The 20,436-nt window shown below is 38.3% G+C and overlaps 1 protein-coding gene across 3 annotated transcripts in view; it reads left to right on the top strand.

The window, feature by feature from the left end:
- The window catches only part of LOC105225975 (uncharacterized), a 110,285-nt gene that overhangs the window by 37,337 nt on the left and 52,512 nt on the right, over window positions 1-20,436 (top strand). For 2 of the 3 annotated variants that reach the window (XM_049457452.1, XM_049457449.1), the window contains exons 4-11: window positions 1,930-2,060; window positions 11,099-11,394; window positions 11,475-11,795; window positions 11,863-12,034; window positions 12,145-12,255; window positions 13,900-13,929; window positions 18,859-18,953; window positions 19,233-19,605. In XM_049457452.1, the coding sequence (XP_049313409.1) occupies window positions 1,930-2,060; window positions 11,099-11,394; window positions 11,475-11,795; window positions 11,863-12,034; window positions 12,145-12,255; window positions 13,900-13,929; window positions 18,859-18,953; window positions 19,233-19,605 (1,529 nt within the window). The remainder of the gene's footprint in view (window positions 1-1,929; window positions 2,061-11,098; window positions 11,395-11,474; window positions 11,796-11,862; window positions 12,035-12,144; window positions 12,256-13,899; window positions 13,930-18,858; window positions 18,954-19,232; window positions 19,606-20,436) is intronic. The other variant, XM_049457451.1, reaches the window with a different exon arrangement.

Genomic DNA, 20,436 nt, shown 5'->3' on the forward strand with positions numbered 1-20,436 from the left:
CAGCCACCGCCTACGCGGTTATAGTCGAGTTTAAAACAGCGCTATCTTCTTTTTCTCTGTTGGGCGCCAATTGGAGATTCCAAGTGGAGCCAGGTCCTGTTTCACCTAGTCTTTCCAACAGAGTAGAGGTCGTCCTCTACTTTCTCCGGCGGGTACAGCGTCGAATACTCTCAGAGCTGGAGTATTTTCATCCATTCGGCCGACATGACCTGGACAACCGCTGTCTCGTCGCTGTCGCTGTTGCCAATGCTCAAAGTACCGTAAATCTTCCACAAAACCTTTCTTTAGAAAACTCCTAACGCCAACTCAGATGCTATCGGACAGGGATGATGGCTTCTAGAATTTGGTCTTTGTTCATCAAGAGAGGAATTTACTTCTCAGGCTAAAGTATTGACAAGTTAGTAGTCCGAGTCAATGCTAGCATCTCGAGCGTACGCACGTCTCAAACACTGGAGACGTGTCTTCTGTCTAGCACAACACGATCGGCTTGGTTGGTGTTTTTTCAAAACGAAGACAGCCAGGTACCTTGACGTTTTTTCCTATGATGGAATTTGCATATACATACAAATAACCATATTTCGGGCAACGGTGAAGTCTATTAGCATTAACTCATATGTGGATGTTTCATCTGGCTGCTGAATTCACTGACCATTGTGCCAAAGTTACCTTCTTTGCTTACTCTGGCGTTGAAGTCGCCAAGCAAGATTTTGCCATCGTGCCGGGGGCAAGTCTCCAAATATTCATATAAGACATCTTTGGTAAAAGCGTCGCTTTGGTGCAGATTGTGGTTAGATGTTCATCCACCGGGGTGAATGCCGGCATGCGGCCACGGAGTCTATCTCCGACCACGAATCCCACACCAAAGTCGCGCTCCTTTATATGACCGCTGTAGTAAATGCCACAAGAACCTACTCGTCTCTGTCCTAGTTCCGTCCATCGTACTTCATTTACGGCAGTAATGTAAGTCTTTAGTCTTACGAGGACATCAACCGGCTGTGTAGCGGCGGCTTCCCAATTAAGATACTGGATATTCCAGGTACATGTCCTTAAATCGTAATCCTTAACCTTGCAGTGGTCGATATCAAAAGGGGGATCTCCCATCCAAGGCTGTTTTGAACTTTTCTGGGTGTGTGTTTCTTAAATGGCGGGTCCCAAACCAAGCGCACAAACAACTATGGGGAGGGATGATTCGCCTTCTCACTTCAGCTCGCCTTCAAACAAATAATTTTTGACTACCCAGAAGATACTTGATCTAAGACCGGAAGTCGTGAGTTGTAAAAGAATCATATCTGGCCACTTCCAAGCGAATGGCGCCCATAGAACTTTACTCATATGGCTCCATCCTCCCTAGGCGATTACGGCCATATTAGTATCTCCATATAAACGCGAATTTGCTCTTCAGTTTTCGAGATATTGATCTGAAATATTCTACTCGGCCTTTTCTCTCCAAGAAGCTTCTTGGCTCATGTGTCGGAACCGTCGCTAACGAACCACTATAGCATATAGTTGTCATACAAACTGATCGATCAAAATAAAATACTTCAAAAACTTGTTTAATTGGCAAGGTTTCTTCAAGAAAATTGGCACAAATTATTGTTAATAGTTGACTAACAACAATTTCTTTCATGTTCCTCGATATTTCACATTTTCTTACAATTATTTTTCTAACCTCAAAATATTTCTTTTCATATACGACTAACCACTTAATCAATAACCTATTTTTTAAGCACCTACTTTGCACTGAGTATTAATCTCTCCTCTCCTCTTATCTTTCATTTACTGCTGCCGCGCAACAACAATTTCAATTACAACACCAAACCAATTGTGCAACTAATCACCTCAACGAACACGCAATTCAACGATTTAATAACGACACGATTAATATGCGAATAAATGTGAATGATGGCAACTGTGGGCGCAACAACGCAGGATTAGGCGTCTATATCTCACGCATCGAAGAGAATTCAGTGGCTGAGCGCGCCGGCCTGCGCCCCGGTGATACAATCCTAGAGGTGAATGGCACGCCGTTCACTTCAATAAATCACGAGGAGGCGTTAAAAGTGAGTATGATACTATTGGCTAGCGCACATTATCACCAAACGCATATTAAGCATATAACAACAACTAACTTTGCGTTATATATAATCGTATAAACGGGCAATCAATCAAACGTACAATCATGCCATCGCACAATCGATTGATCATTAAGCATAGTTTGACAAAGACTTGCATGCGTAACACACACACACACACAAATACTCAACCTTGGGCTTAACCCATTCTCAGCATACAATCTGTACTAAAGTAGATTTGTAGCCAAGGTGCATGCACACATATGCATACAAATGCGTGTGTTTGCCATTAAAAATTTCGCTCATTCCATTAACGGATCATTAACAGCTTCAAGCATGCGCATACACATACATACATACATATATGTTTTACATGTGTGAAAATGGCCAGCTCGTTAGCGTAATGACAATAGTTTTCGCCATACTTTGTGAATTTCATGTCACACTCACACATACAACCTGTAATACCTTCACAAATACATGCTGTAGTACATATACACATACATGCACGAATATGTGTGCAAATTGTTGTCAGATTGCAGTCTTCATTCAGTAGAACACGTGCTTATAAAGATTTAATATATGCATGTGTGAACATTAGAGCGGGTCGATTTTTTTTTTAATTAAATTTTTTATATAAATTTTTTTTTATAAAATTTCGGTGGCGGAAAATGTTTTTTGAATAACTTTTCCAAAGATGCATGTGGCTGTATGAGCATTAGAGAGGGTCGATTTTTTTTAAATAAAATTTATTATATAAAAACATTTCTTTTATAAAATCTCGGTTGTGGAAAATGTTATTTGAATAACTAATCGAAAGATGCATGTGTGTGTGTAAGTATTAGAGCGGGTCGTTTTTTTTTTTTAATCTCGGTTGCGGGAAATATTCTACGGATCATTTTCATTAACTTTTTCAAAGATTCATGTATGTGTCTGAACATTAGAGCGGGTCTATTTTTTTTTTTATAAAATTTCGGTTGCGGGAAATTATCTGCAAATTATTCTGATTGACTTTTCCAAAGATGCAGGTATGTGTGTGAATATTAGAGCGGGTCGATTTTTTTTTAAATAAAATTTCGGTTGCGGGAATTGTTCTGCGGATCATTCTGGTTAACTTTTCCAAAGATCCAACTTTGCGTGTGAACATTAGTGCGGATCGAATTTTTTTCAATAAAATTTTTATAAATGTCGGAAATGTTGTACGGAATTTTCAAACTAATTTTTCCAAAGAGACAGTGGGTTTAACACCAGTTTCGAGCCAAAAAATTTTAAAGCGAAGTTTAAAAACTGAATAATCGATTGTATGGGGGATATGTGATATAGTTGTCCAATGTGGTCGGTTTCCACAAATGCTCAATAGAATACTAAAATGCTACGAAGTACTAAATTCCTTAAAAGATTACTAGATTTCTCTCAGATAGCTCAAAAAACTGATGACAAAATGTTCATAATCCGACAAATTAAGCCTCAACTAAAAATTAATGGCTCGAAACCTGTTTTAAGACCATAGTTCTTAGTCAAAATTGTTCAGCATCCTCCACAGAACATTTCTCAAATACGCGTTTTTATAATCAAAAAAGTTGACAAAGAACCAAAAAATAAAAAAAAATCGACCCACACTAATGTACATACATCGATGGCGCATAGTGCCAACACTCACACATCCAAACCCATATCAAGGTATTTATCATAAATTCAGTGCATTTTACATATCGACACACACACACACACAGTCACACAGATACATAGCTCATTGCCATGCAGACTTTGGCGAAGCCATTCAATTATACTAACAATGAAGTTAACTGCTGTGAGCAGCATTGTAAATGCCTTAAATGTTGTTGTACACTTTATTGATTTTTAATGTAATTTCCTTTGCATACCATAACGAGAGCACACACATACACATACAAATATAAAACATTCAAAAGCCTCTGAGATATATTACTGTTGCCGGCGTTGAACAGCCTCAGTTGTGACACCCTGTATTCATCAGCAGTAATGGCAATTGTCGTCGATCAGCTTGCATGCCCCAACAACCATTTACATATCCTCACACCCACACGCACACACACACATATGTATGTGCGCCAATTTAGCTCACAAAACGATTTATATTCAAATCCGTTATTCACTTCTTTAGCAAACACACAGACACTCATGTAGTTTGTATGTGTGCAAGCAACTCATCTGCGAAACTTAATTGAATCGATTTATGAGTTGCATATCTAACTGTCAACGGTATGCTACATAGTAGTAGTTGTTGTTGTAGTTGCCACTACGGCTGCTCTGGCTTGCCTGGCGTATTCAAATTGTGTTTGTATGTACGTGTGACATTATTGTTGGCGACAATGAGACTAACTGGTAATCATATAGCTTTGAAAGGCGAAATTTATCGTAAATCGAGGTAGAGAGACTAAGGTGTTCTGTATCAAACTCAAGTCCTTGTACGAAAACTTTTTTATTTGATAAGATATCTGCACGAAATTTAGCACGGACTATTGTCAAAAGTAATGCTACATTTTTTCAAGAAATTGTTTGGATCGGACTACTACAGCATATAGCTGTCATACAAACTAAACAATTGAAATATTGTCTTTGTATGGAAAACTTTTTTATGCGACGAGATATCTTCACGGAATTTGGTACAAACTATTGTCCTAAACAGGAGTATAATCTGCGCAGAAATTGTTCATATCGGTCTACTATAGTATAGAGCTGTCATACAAGCTTGGCGATCAAACTCAAGTCTTTGTATAGAAAACTTTTTCATTTGACGAGTTATCTTTACAAAATTTAGCACGAGTTATTATCCAAAACATCGGTGCATCCTCCCAAGAAATGGTTCAGATCGGTCTACTATAGCATAGAGCTGCCATACAAACTTTTCAATCAAATTCAAGTCTTTGTATGGAAAACTTTTTCATTTGACGAGTTACCTTTACGAAATTTGGCAGGGATTCTTGCCTAAAGCAGCGTTTTAATATCGCGAGAAATTATTTATATCGGACCACTATAGCATATAGCTGCCATACAAACTGGTCGATTAAATCAAGTTAAATTACTTTGTTCTATAAAAAATGCACCTGTGTGGGGTATTATAGCTTCCTTGCAGCCAAAATAAATATTTTCTTGTTTCCATAATTTTTGAAAGGCAAAAGTAATTATAGTAGCATACTTTTAGGCGCATGCGTAACTATTTCATTGATTGAAGGTCAGTGACGGGTTTTTTAACTTAGTTGTAACAAAAATAAATAATATTTGCGTGTTTTCCATAATTTTTGAAAGGCATACATCAATATTGTTGCATACTTTTAGGCGCTTGCGGTACTATTTCATTGATTTACGTTATAACTGTGTACTTCTCGTACAAATATGGCACTGCAGTTTATTGAACTAGATATTTTACACCCTTAAGAAGAATTTTCAAAACTACAGTGCTTCTGAAAAAATATTAAAGCGAGATTTCGAAGAAACTTGTAGCATGCCAAACCAACAAAAATAAAAAAAAGTTCTGCTAAGTAATCTTAAAATGCTTTGTGTCTCATTTCAACTCATACTAGCCGCAGTATGAGCACCTTTTCACTGAAAATATGCACCAAGCGATTTCATACATACACTTATGTACATACAAAGACGTGATAGCAGTTTCGTAAATGATTGAATGCTTCCACCTAAGCAAATTGTTTGTTATTAAAATACAACTATTTACGAAGTGCACTTCAAATCTGCATAGAATGAGGTAATCATAAAGCACCGGTGCCAGACGCCATTCATGCCACACAAATTTCAATTGCAGCAGCAACCCAAAAAATAACGAAAACATGTGAAATTGATGCGCCGCTTGCAGTCATGGTAGCGCAACACAAAGCCAAACACCAAAAAGAATTTAGAAACTCACTTATATTTGCATAAATATATACAGACACTTACTAGCCGTGGCAGTTGGGCACATTCTCACGTACAATATCACACGAACACACCACACGCCACCAGCCAACAGCCACCAGTCGCTTCAATGTTGTTTATATGTATAGTATATGCATGTGTTTGTGTATGTGTGTCTAGATTTCTCCACACAAATTCTGATTGGGTGGCAGGGCGTCGCATTTACATTAATTGGCCTCCAAAAAGATGCGCGCAAATATTTGGAAAATGTGAGAAAAAAAAACTATTTTGAATATGAACACAAAAGCATTTGCGCCAAAAATTTAATTTCCACCTTCATCAAACGGAAATTCTAAGTTATGCTTGCAGCAGCCACACTATTTCGCACAGTTCACAAATTTTTCAAAATTTCGCAAAATTTTGCATTTAAATACGGAAATATGCAACAACAAGTTGCTGGCGGTGAGCGAACAAAAAATCTGTGGTACTCAATAGTTGGCTGAGATGCACTGAAGGGGTGCTGATATCGCGCTGAAATTCTGAACAGGTCTTTTCGCTTCAAAAGACTGCTCTTATGACGGAACCACCGATATCGGACTACTATAGCGTATAGCTGTCATACAAGCTGATCGATCAAAATTAAGTTTTTATATGAAAAACTTTTTTATTTCAAGAGATATCCAAACAAGATTTGACATACATTGTTGCTCAAAGCAAGGATACTATTTACGAAGAAAGTTTTTAAATCGGATCACTATAGCATATAGCTGTCATACAAACTGATTAAACAAAAGTAAGTTCTTGTAAGAAAAACTTAATTAATGAGATATCCTGACGAAATTTAGCATGTATTATTGCCTGAAAAAGCGGTGTAATATTTTTTGAAATTACTCAGATCGGACCACTATAGCATATAGCTGTCATACAAGCTGTACCGAAAAAATTAAGTTCTTGTATGAAAAAATTCTTTATTAATTGCGATATCCTGACGAAATTTGGCACAAATTATTGGCAAAAGCAACACTTTAATCTGTTTAGAAATTGTTTAGATCGGATGACTATAGCATATAGCTGCCATACAAACTGATGTATAAAAAATAAGTTCTTGTATGAAAAACTTTTTCATTTATTGAGATAACCTAATGAAATTTAGCATGTATTATTGTTTAAGCCCACACTATAATATCTGTGAAAATTATTCAGATCGCGCCACTATAGCATGTAGCTGCCATACAAGCTCATCGATCAAAATCAAGTTCTTGTGTGAGGATATTTCAGCTTCGTTGAAACAGTAGCATAAATTTAGGCTTCAGATCGAAAACAAATATTATATATGTACTTGTATGTTAACCGCTAGACGCTCACTTACGTACATATGTGCTCTTAACCATACTAATAACATACCAACATCATACTGCAGTGGTACAACCTCAGCAGCAGCTTGTTTGGCGATTTTTGCTACTGGGTTGCTGAAATCAAACATATGCAGCGTCAATATGTATGCATAAACCTGCGAAATTTCGCACACAAATTTATCAACATGGAGTTAACTTAGCGCATATTTACATATACATATACTTATATGTGTACACACACATACACAGGGCAATTGCTGATGATTTCACACCGAAATTAGGTCAACTGTTGAAAACAAAAAAGTTGACAGCAGCGCGCCGATTTTCATGCAGAATGTTGGTCATTGGAAAATGCGGCTACTTCGCCAATGAAGTGCCAATGATAAGCGACATTAATGTGCTGATTATTGAGGAGCAATTTGTGGCAGTTGGCAGGCATAAGCTCGCATGCCAGAAAAGCATATGAGAAGATGTAATAAAATGGCGGGTGATGAGGTCGAATTTTTTATATAGAATATTGGTAAAAATTTTACTTTTTGGACTGGATTAACCTCCTAGAGCGCACTTCGTAAATTGTGTCCACAGTTTTAGTCACCAATGCACAGCAAATTAGTGTAGAAATAGTTGTTACACTTGCCATCATGCTCATCGCCTTCATTACATTCATGCACAAAAGTATACGTACATTTCATTGCTTACATTATTTCTCTATATATGGTATTACTTAAAGTACTGTTATTAATAATAAATATTCAAATAACAAAACCAAACAATTTCCCTTGCGAAAATTCAAAATTGGCAATTTTTTTGATTGAAATGAGTTGCATTTTGATTGAGTATAACGATTGGCCATGTGACACAATTCCCTTTGACACTTTTAATACACAATGAGAAAAAATTGGCAATAGATAAGTTTTCGTTACCATTATTATTATTTCTTTTTGTTTTCAATGTTTTTGTAATGTCTTTTTGTTTTGGTTTACTAATTTTCTTTATTTTTTTTTTAAGAAAACTTGTTTCAATTGACTTAAGACTTTTCTGTTATTTAACATACACTGACCAATTTTTTTGCACATGGTTACAATACAGTACACACATATTAGTATTCGTATAGCGTCAGTGATGCCACAGTATACAAGTTTTGCACAAAGAAAAGCACTATTTTCCCCATGGCAGTACTTAGGCGAGGACTTATAACTTATTTCCAATGTTCCTAAAGCGCACAAAAAAGAAAATTAATTAAAAGAAAGAAATTCATAAAAAGCTACTTTTATCTTTGAGCATAACTGAAGCATATCCTTTAATGATATTGACATGTGGCAACCTTTTTTCAAGCTTTGCTGAATTGTACTACCAGCAAGCTTCTCTTCAGTAATAAATTTTATGAATTGCTCTATTAGCAGGGCTCTTTTCAGCGCCTAACCAACCACATGGCCAAATACAAACGAAGGTTGCTTTCTCTGAAGCTTTTTTCTCTTCAGAAATTGTTAAAATAAAACAGTATTTACACTAAAATGCTGCCATATTATATTTTCTTTTTTGCAAAATAAATAAAAACGGAACTTTTTCGGATTTTTTTACATTTTCTGTATTTTTTAAATCATAAAAACGCCGCTAAAAATAAGTGGGTTGCCTTTTATATTTAGGAATTTGGCAACCCTCGTGTTGCAATCTGGCAATTAACAACTTTTTCGCGAAAATTGACATTTTTTATATAATACATACATAACACGTTTTGACATACGATCGCTAGCTGTGTAGTTTACAGTAACTTAAAATATTCAGCTCGGCCAAAAAATTATATTGAATCGCGAACGATTTTCAACGATGTTCTTTTACAATTTTCAAAGTGAATTAACTCAGCAACACTGAGGCCTTGTACTTAATTAAATTTTTGACGAAGAAGATTAGTCTCAGACCTAGAAAAGACTACACTTCAAAGTCACTCCAGAACGTTCTACGGGCCGCGTTCGTCAACATCAATCATGTCACTTAATGCCATCTTGCACATATTGCCCGAGAACGTCACCGGAAGATGTATTGCTGCGAAAATTCCCATCAGGGTCAGAGAGTCTGGGTTCCTAAAAGAACACGGCTCTGACCACTCGGAAATCCTCACTCACTTTGATTTCATACCGGATCACTTGGATCACCGCTAAACCGAACTATGGCGGCTCTTTCTCTACCCATATACCGGCGAGGGAATCGTGGGTGGGAAAAAGCCCTTGTAGGAGAGGGGCAGTGAGCTTCTTCACGGATGGGTCAAATCTTGGAGGAAAGGTTGTTAGAGAGGTCTAGACGTCAGGAGCTCTCTATTAACTCCAGTTTCAGACATCTTGACTATTGCAGAGTCTTCCACGCCTAGCCATTAAGGCAGCAGTAGATTTACTTCTCCGGAGTGCAAGTTCCTTCAGAGAAATGTCCATCCACGCCGATATCAGAGCAGCGATACTGGCCTTCAACTCCCTAACAGTGCGTTCAGGGCTAGTCAAAGAGTGTCTAACCTCGCTATCAATAGCACAGAGTGTGTTTGTGATAAGACTAGTATGGGTGCCAGATCACAACGGAATCACAGGAAACTGTAAAGCTAGACCTAGCAAGAATAGTGGTATCCTTGCTAGTCTTTTCCTAGTTTTAGGGCTTTTAACGAATCATTGCCCTATTAGCGTTCATGCAGTAAGGCTGGGAATCCTACCAGACGCCATCTGGAAAAGCTGTATGGAAGAAAATGACCTTCGACCTTTGATCTAACCTAACCTAACCTTAAACTCGAACCAGTGTTTGTCGATGGATCATTCGAGGCTGTAAATTACTCCAAGACTAGTTTTGTGAAGGTCATTCAAAATTAGTTATTGTTACGGAAACTATTTAAGCCAGCTAACCCCACACATCTGACACCCCCCTCCCGCATGGTCGAACCCCTTCAACACAACACGTTGGATGACTTCGATGACATCTTATCTGAACATTACCACCCTTATAGTCCCCGTTACAAAAACAACATCCACCGAACAACCACATGGCACCGAAATACTTATTTTCATTTCCGTACGAAAAAAGTAAACTAAAAGGTCAACGTTTTTCGACATTTGAAGAAGTGGTTGTTGCGTTCAGAACGCATGTTTTTGAGATACCTCAGTCTGAATGACTAAAGTGCTTCGGCAAATGGTACAAACGCATTTTCCAAAACTATTAAGAGGTTTTCGATAATTCGTACTTATTTTTGTTCTCTCATTCCGAAATATAAAAGGCAACCCTCGTACGTACCTCCGAATAAGTGTGCGTAACTCAAAAAAGCATAAAGGAAATGCATAATTTATTACGCCGAAAGCCATTTATTTGTTGAAAACCCCCGTACTCTACCCGATTATCCGCTCGCACGTTCGCACTGCACAGCGTTGTATTTCCACACAAACACCTACACCAATACAAACAAACAAATGAAGGAATAGACAGACTGCACGGCACATATTCAAACCACAGGCACAGCACTTAAGCTATTTTACAGTTACAGTATTCAGTTGTTCACTTACTACCAACATTTAGTTTCCGCTTCCTTTTAGTCGCTTGATTTGACATAGTTTCCCCCGTAAAATTTTTGCTTTTGTGTGGCTTCTCATTTCGTTTTCATTTCCGTTATATTTAATTCCACTTAATAATTTGATTGTGTTCGATTTCGTTTTGCTTTTATTTACACTTTTATTTCCTTCGTTTATTCGGTCTGTGCTCCTCCTTCTCTTTTCTCTTTTGTCTCTTCTATTGCCAAATTTTTTCTTAACGCAGAGATGTGTGCAGATATTGAAATCATCACGTCAAATCAGTATGACGGTGCGCTCACCACCGACGCTCAACTCCCACGCGCCATTACATGGCTTCGGTCCACCCTCGTCGCGGGATCCCATGTACGCATCGATGGCGCCACTACTGCCACAATCGGCGGCCGGTTTACCGCCCGGAGCGACGATGATTGGCGGCGGTGGTCTACCATTTCGTCAGACATGTTCCTGGATGGACCGACATGGTCGTCCCGCTTCGCCACCCATGGAGTATGGTGGACGGCATACGGATCGTCGTGAGAGGTGAGCGAGTTCGTTGTACTGTGTACTATATATTTATGTCATTTAATCACTACTAACTTTTTACTGTCGCACTTATTTAGAATTCGACGCGTAGAGCTGCTCATTGAACCGGGTCAGTCGTTGGGTCTAATGATACGCGGCGGCGTTGAGTACGGCCTCGGCATCTTCGTCACCGGCGTCGATAAGGACAGTGTCGCAGATCGTGCTGGCCTCATGGTCGGCGACGAGATACTCGAGGTCAATGGTCAGTCATTTCTTGACGTGACCCATGACGAGGCGGTCAGTCAGCTAAAATACCATAAACGTATGTCGCTTGTGATACGTGATGTTGGTAAAGTGCCACACTCCTGTACATCCATTGAGATGGAGCCTTGGGACGCGTACAGTCCGACGGGGACGAGGTGGGTGTTGACTTTGGAGTATAAAAAATATAATACTTGAATTAAATTTCAAAATTTTTCTTTGCAGAGCTCGTCGAAAAGGTCAAATAACCGCTATGGTGGAGGAGAAAGCACGCTCGCTCCTGCCACGCCATCAATTCGCAAGTCTCTCGTATTATATCGCCGAATATGCTGCGAGAGCGATGACCATAGATGCCTTTGTTGCCGTCTTATTAGAAATGTTAGACACATATGAGAAAGTGAGTGTGTATTTTTTGACTATTTACATATGAATCTGTAAATTATTTGGAAGCGTCTGCTTTCTCTCCTTTCCAACCTCACTAATCGCAAACTCTTTTCAAATGTTTAGCATACGTTAGTGACGGAACTACGCGAACTTATATATCCAGAGGATCGTACGCGTTACGATGAGCTTGTTTATCGTAGAGAACGTGATCCATACAGCGTGGAGAGGCACAGGGTGAGTGCACATTTCTCTACTACTAATATATTGGTTTTTAGTTACCTTTAAGTCCAATCTAAGTAGCAAAAACTTTGTTAAGGCGAGCTCAACTTATTCTTTAGAGACTAGAAAAAATCTATATGGAGTCGCCAGGTTTTGAATTACTCAGTTAATCTAGTGATTATTTCGAGTAACGATGCGTTGTGCTCTTGTCCTGTTAGACTTCTTATATTAGAAAACTATAGACTACCAACTATTAGAAAACTGATAATGCCATTCTAGATTTTAAGCTGAGTCTCTTCAATAAGGTCTACTGTTATGGGGTTAGGTGGAGTTAGAAACAAAAAAAATTACAAGTGTAGCCAGGTCCTTCTCCAACTGGTCTTTCCAACGGCGGGGAGTTATTCCTCTTCCGCTGCTTCCCCCGGCGGGTACTGCCTCGAATACTTTCAGAGTGGAAGTGTTTTCATCTATTTCATGGCCTAGCCAATGTAGCCTGCTGTCTCTTAATTCGCTGACCATAAATGTTCCGCAGGTCCTTTCTCTCGAAAAGGAGTAACGCCGACTTATCAGATGTTGTCATCTTCATGTCTCTGCACCATATAGCAGGATAGGGATGATAAGTGATTTGTAAGTAGAATGTAGAAATTGTAGAACGTTGTATGAGCTGTTCAAGACACGCCACGCCACGGTAGTTGGCGCAGTTTGTGGGGTCACCTTTTGGTGGATTGGGCAGAGCTAATCTAAATTCCAATCGTCGGACATACTTTCGTCTGACCATATTCTACAAAGAAGCTGATGCATGCTTGTTATCAGTTCTCAGCCGCCGTGTTTGAATGGCTCGGCTGGCAATTCATCGGCCCCGCCGCTTTGCTGTTCTTCAGGCAGGCAATTGATATTCGAACTTCTTCATGGTTGGGTAATGAAATGTCTGCTTTATTATTATCGATTGGCGAATCGGTTTCGCCATCTTCTGGCGTTATGCTTTCACTGTTCGATCCCATTCCGCACGTGTTATGGTCGATTGTAACGTTGCGAGGTAGCAGTCAGTTTTCTCTCTGCCTCTCCCGAGGCTGTTTTCATGGGGGCATTTTTTACGTGGCGGGTCCCAAACCCAGCGCCCAACTTTGAGGAGGGATGGTTCGCCTTCTCACTTTAGCTCGCCTTCAGACAGTTCTTTGTCTATCCAGAGGATACTTGATATAAGACCAGAAGTCGTGAGCTGCTTGAGCCACATGTAAAGGAATCGTTCCTGGCCACTCCCAAGTGAATGGCAATCAGAGATTTCTAGAATATAATATAAACCCAAAAAAAAAACAATGCAAAAAACTTAATTTTTTTTAATTTATTTTTTTATAAATGTTTTTTTTTTTCTAATATTATATGCATAACTCAAAATTTTTTTGTCGTATTTAATTCTATCTTTAGAGAATGTTTCTGTGATAAATAAATGCAAAAAAAATTTTTTTTTGCAATCCTGACCACCCCTAATATATAAAATATCGTATTTACTTAAAAATTTCCGAGCACATTGCTAAGAAATTATACTCTAAACAAATACAACAATAGATTTTTTTTTAATTCTGACCACCCTTAACCCCCTTGAGACCAAACTGAATGAATATATATTGTTATCTTACCTCTCTTTCTACTACTCTATAGCGTAAAGGAGAAACCGCACGTGATTTACCGGTAAGCTTTTTAGAAGATTTATTCTACGACACAGACACTATTTACTATTAGATACCTAAAGCTCTATAACTGTTTTCTGCTGACTATATAAAAAAGATTATGAAATCGTAAATAAATTAACTTTATACTCTGAACGTTATTCTTATTATTATTATTAATGTAATTATTTTTAGCAATTATACTATTAGCCCGTATACTAATACAAAAGTACTCTAAATACATACAAATATTAACACGAATACATGCATACTTAATGTCAATGCTTACTGTTTACTTAGTACATAATATAAGCTGTCTTCGATTCGCCATTGCTCTCTCTGCTTTTTACGGCTCTCTTGTCAAAAAATTGTATGTAAGTAGAAGGAAGAACAAAGTTATCAAGTTAAATTTAGGCAAGAGAGTATTCTGTTATCACATTAAAGTGGTTTGAAGACTATCTTCAGTGCTGCCAAGTTTTGTTTTGAGTATTTAACCTCACTTTTACGATTTTGAATGGCTCAGAGGACAAATCCTTAATATCCTAACGGGGACTGGATAACCGTTAAAACAATAAACGCAAGTGCTGCCCGTTTGTTTAAGCAACCGGGTATGGTTTGTTCGATTCGCTGTTGAGTAACGTTTGGCGCATCGAAGGCAGCTAAACTAACACTAACTAATTAACTAACTGTGTAATTTAATACTTGTAATTTAATAAAAGGCATGTTAACTATACTTGTTGTTGTAATGTAATTGTTGTCTTAACCAAAAATTATAACTATATGCTGTAAATGTATGTGTAACGGTTATAATATATAGATTATTTCTACTTTGAAATTGTTAATGTTTTACTTATGATTTCCTTACACTGTAACGAATCTGCCAAAATACACTAATTATATGCATAAATTAAAACAAATTTTATTGTTGTTGTTTAAGAAGCAAATTGCAGCAAAACGCTGTAGTTACTAAAGCTTTTCTATTAGTTTTCACAAACTCAATACTGAATACAAAATACAAAAACAAAACTAAAACACACAGCCTTAGAGAAGAATTACAGATTCTGGCGGAAGAACACACAAAAGACAATAATGCAGACAAATCATAGAAGCAGACAAGCAAAACTGAAAAAAAAATAACACATATACATATGTATATAAAGAAACCTAAAATATGTCCTTACTTTTATTATAATGTACACTTTATACACTTATTACTACAACAAAAACAAACACACTTGCCAAGTGTTTAATTTTTCACAAACTTTTGTTCATACTTCTTGAAAATTATAAAAAAAAAAACAATAACTCTTAAACTGTAGCAAATGTACTAACCTAAATATGCCTTAAGCGCTCAGCCAGCGTGCAAAGCGCTCATTGTCAAAGCACTAATTAAGCGCGGCCGCAAGCCCAGCTGCATTAGGCTTGCATATAAAAAAATCTTAAAGCAATTATGATTATAAAAAATTATGGTTATGGATACACAAGCAGTTAACAAACGTTATAACTATACGAAAATACTACAAGCAAAGAAGAAATATTCAATAAAGCTATGCAAATTTAAAGACGCCAACAATGAGTTTGAACAGTCATTGAAGAATACTCGTATATACATATATTAACAGATAAAAATATATTATGAACTCTCGTTCATAAAAAATAATTAGAATTATTGCTCATATAAAAAAATTTGAATTCTTGCTCATAAGAAATATTATCACTCATTTAAGTACGCTACCTTGAACATTTTTATCCATTACTGTAGCGCCAATTTGCTCATCACGAGTTTGACATTAGCCATTGACGTTTGTTGACGTCACAATAGCGAAATTTTTGAAGACGTCCTTTTAAACGCTAAACTGATGTCATCCTGCGATATGGAATACGTGTGTTTTCTTTTTGGACATGTGGGTTTCAAGCAGACATAAAGCGCACATAATGCAATGTTATGGTCCGACTGGTAACTATCGAATCACAAGCGTGATGCTTTGCTTCAAGGCTGGTTTTTCATTCCTGAGAGGGAACGGTGGCGTGGTAGACCACGTCTAAATAGATTATCTTACTATATTGGACCCGCGAAACAGTACGTCATGCCGGACCACTGCTAAGCACTACATTGCAGGGCTAGCTTAGGCTATTGCATCACGTCATTAGCTCGCTATTCGCGACTCTAATTTAACTCCTTCTTTGTTGTTCGGCTCTTTTCAACTCTTGCAGTATCAGAGCTGCCGTTCTCTCCATGGTATACCAAACTTGTCTGGTTTGTAGCATATAAGGCCCTATATTATCCGGTATTATTCGGCGTGCCACTTCCATTGCTCCAAGGCCTGAATCGACGTGGGATTGCCCGCATAGCCTTTAGACTTTATATATCCTGACAAGTGTGACATCGCACGATCTTGGTGTCCAATCAACCGTCCCAAAACGGGAAATTATCTACTCACAGAAAAGTTCCCTCAATAAATCCATTGATTGATGCGATTTGTGGGAAGTGGCACCGTCTTGTTGAAACCAAATGTCGTCGAGATCGCAAGGCACCCAATAGCTGATTATTATGGCGCGATGACGGTTACGGTCTCACATATTTTTGAAGAAATATGGACTATTGAGTTCGATGATGGATTAAATGGCAGCTTTTGAATCTCTTCTGATTCCTCTTCGTCTCAAATGCGACAATTTGACTTATTTACATACCCATTGAGCCAGAAATGGGCCTCTTCGCTGAACAAAACTTGGCTCTGAAACGATGCATCTTCTTAGATTCCATAGGTCAGTCCGAGTTGCTGCGTCTTCGCGTACAATCTCAGCTAAGGCTGCTATATTTTCTTCACAACGTGCTGGACGTAGTCTATTCGGACGAATATTATCCAATAATGAGTGCTGGGTCTCATAATAGATGATGTTTTTGCGATTAGTTGCTCAAAAAGCAGGTTAACGCACATGCTGATTATAAAAATTCAAAAGAAATGACATAGGAACTATAGTAGGAGTGCTAACAGGCCGTTTTCTTGGTGGAACCAAGTGTCGTTCATATCATCGTACTCCAAGCCAAGCACGAAAAAGTCATAAATCCCAGCTATACCTGTCATAAACGCCTTTATTTTTGGCAATGACTCTTTGAGGATGTTGGACTGTGGTCTGTCATCACTCCATAAGCGACAATCTTGTTTCTTAACGTACCCAATCAACTAAAAGTGAACTTGTTCCCTGAAAAAATTTTTCTTGCTAAAGTGTTAGCTCATTGAAAACCACACATCTAAAAGAAACACGCGTTATTTCAGCTTCCACATTGATACAAAGTTGATTCAACAGTTATCCAAAATTTCGAAAATGTTTAGCGCTACTTGCATCACGGTCACGGCATATATCAATGTTCGAATGTCAATTTTGGATTTTTAGCTTAAATGGCGTAAGAAATTCGGGAATTTGGTATTTTCTAAGAATTTAATAAAATTAAAATATTTAAGCGAAAACTTTCAAAAACGTAAATATCTCGGGTATTTGCAAAGCACTTTTTAAAACATTTCATATTTTTCCTATTTATAACTCAAACGCAATATCACCCTACCACTACTAATGCAGGAACCTTTTCGCTATTTGAAACTCACCTACTTTTTAAGAAAGCTGGATGAAAATGCACTTAAAAATATATGCACGCAAGGGTTTTACCACATTGATACAGTGCAGACAGTGCCAGGACACCATTGACTTAACCTTTGTGTGTACATACGTACATTTCAGTCTATGTTTGTTCAACTTATCTGTGCTTAGGTGATAAATTACAAGAAAGTTCCATCAATAGCTAAACCGTTGGTTTTTCTTTATGAAATGACAGCACTTGAATCACTTAAGGTTGCTCTTCGTCCCAATTGCGGCCATAAATCGGTCTCATGGCTGCACGAAATTCGGCTCGTAAGCGTCGGATCTTCTTGAAACATTTCAAGAGCCCACAGAGCGAAGCGATGTCGCTTGGGAAGGTCGAGCGGCTCCAGTTCTTCCACAAGCCGTATTTTCTATGCTTTCAATTTAAGCTTAAGCCAAGTCATTTCATACGTCAGTCCGAGTTGCAGCGAACGGCGCCGAATCGCCTTTGCACGATCTACGTGTTGAACAATTTGACACGACTCACATGTGATCTGTCCAAAATGAGCTATTGAAAAAAGTACGTCTACTTGGATCAACCGTTATAGCTCTACATCTGTCTCAATTAGTTTTAGGTAACACAAACAACCGTTAGTTAAACAAATATATTCCGTTAAAACATCTTGTGAGCGTATGAAAAATATGGGACGTTTATAATTTTCACTAATATTTGGTAAAATACGTTAACCGTTCATTAAAAATAACAACAACAAACTCACAACATAAATTTATCATCACTCATGTAAAATAATGCCACTGCAATCACTCATAGTTAATGCACACACCAAAGCAAATATATCTACAAATTGGCAAATAAAAATCCATAACCAACTGCACCAACAGCTATTCACCAACCATTCACCAATCATTCACCTGAAAATCATAATCCAGTATACGCAATTTATGCCTACAAAAACTTCACCAAACCTTCAGTACCCGCCCCCGCCAACCAAATGCACCGGCCACATTATGTTTGCTGTAATAATCGAAATGTATTTAGTGCCATCACCATCACCATGAATAACCAACGCAATACATACAAGCATATTCACACGCTCTCTGTACTGTCCTCTTTCTACAGCACCCACGCCTACTTTCTGTAGCGATTTATTGCCGCAAACTATGCCACAAATTAAATTTAACAGAAAATTTTGTAAATTTTAAAGCAAATTCTAGACCTACGTACATACAAACAAACGTATTTATATATACAGTTTACATACATACATACTCTATGTATGCGGGCAATTAGGTCGGCTTCGTATATGCTTTTTGTACATACACTACTTGAATTGCCTTATAATATCTGCAGGTAACCGATGATGACTTGGAAGTAAGCGCGGCCACCGGACGCAGTCCATCGTCAGACTCCGGGCTGGGCATGACAGTGTCGGACATCAAGAATCGGTACAGCAATTAAAGCAAACAAAAAGCAAAAAAAAAAAAAACTTAAAAAAAAATTGAAAAAAAAGATATTTTTCAACAACGCAATCTTTTCTTTACTTCTATTCCATTCTCTCTATTTCTTTCTCCACCATATCCGTTTGGCTTGCGCATACCTTGAAAATTGCACGTCTTTTGTATTTTTTGTTTTTGTGCCAACTGCATATATGCTGGCCTCGCGCCTCGCATACCACCATGCGTTGACCTACATACATGCATATGTACGGTCGTGCATACCAATAGGCCAGCGCAGCAATTGCCCTATCGCCCCATGTCTGCCGGTCCCGTCTTGCATCGCTCATCCCACAATTACCATCATCCAGCGTCATATCCACATCCGCATCCACCACCACATCATCACTCATCGTTGCGCCATCTGGGCGGCACGGCTGCCGCGTTGCAGCGCGAGAGGGAGCGGGAGGCGCGTTGCTTGGCCGCCGCCGCTGCGGCCAATACAAAAACGGGCGGCGCGCAACAGCAGCAGCTACAAAAACAGCAACATTCACAGCATGCAACCACATCATCATCATCGTCGTTGGCAACAAATAATCAATCAATCTGTAAAACATATGCCACGGGCGTTAATAACAACAACAAAACTGACAATCAGCATCAGGTGAAGCATAAATTTGAAATCAATCATTAACAAAAACAAAGCATAAGAAATTAACAAGAAATTTTGTAAGCAAAGTAGTAAAGCAAAGGTTAAAGAAAAATATTTTAAAATGCAAAACACTAACTGCTGTCTCTTTCTAACGCACTGCAAAGCGCAAAGCATTGCCAACACTAAAACGCTTTCAACTACCAACACGACACGCTTAGGCTAAGTGCATAGTGGCGCTGAGAGCAAGGCAGTGACTGTTTGAATTCAACTGCCTGCTTTCTTTGTAATACACCGTGCGAAATAGTTATTTTTTTTATTCTCTAGTAATTACATATCCCCGCAATAATCAGAAATAGTATAACGGTATGATATCACATGATCTTGGTGGTCAATCGACCGGCCCAAAACGTGAAATTATCTGCACACCGAAGTGTTTTCTCAATAAATCCATTGGTTGGTGCGATATGTAGAAGGTGGCGCTGTTTTCTTGAAACAAAATGTCGCTGAGATCACGAGCTTCAATTTCAGGCATTAAATAATCGGTTATCTTGGCGAGATAACGGTTGCAATTGACGGTTACTTTCTCAGCCGCATCATATTTGAAGAAATATGGACTGATTCCACCGGTCCAGAAACCAAACAAAATGTTGTTCTGGATGAAGTAGCAGCTCTTGAATGTCTTCACATTACTCTTCGTCTCAAATGCAGCAATTTTGCATTCTTACATACCCATTGAGCTAGAAATGGGCCTCATCGTTGAACGAAAACGTCGAATCTTATTGGAACTTTTCAAAAGCTCACAGAGCGAATCGAATCGATGTCGCTTGGGAAGATCGAACGATT

The sequence above is a fragment of the Bactrocera dorsalis genome, chromosome 5, assembly GCF_023373825.1.
Source record: "Bactrocera dorsalis isolate Fly_Bdor chromosome 5, ASM2337382v1, whole genome shotgun sequence".
NCBI lineage: Eukaryota > Metazoa > Arthropoda > Insecta > Diptera > Tephritidae > Bactrocera > Bactrocera dorsalis.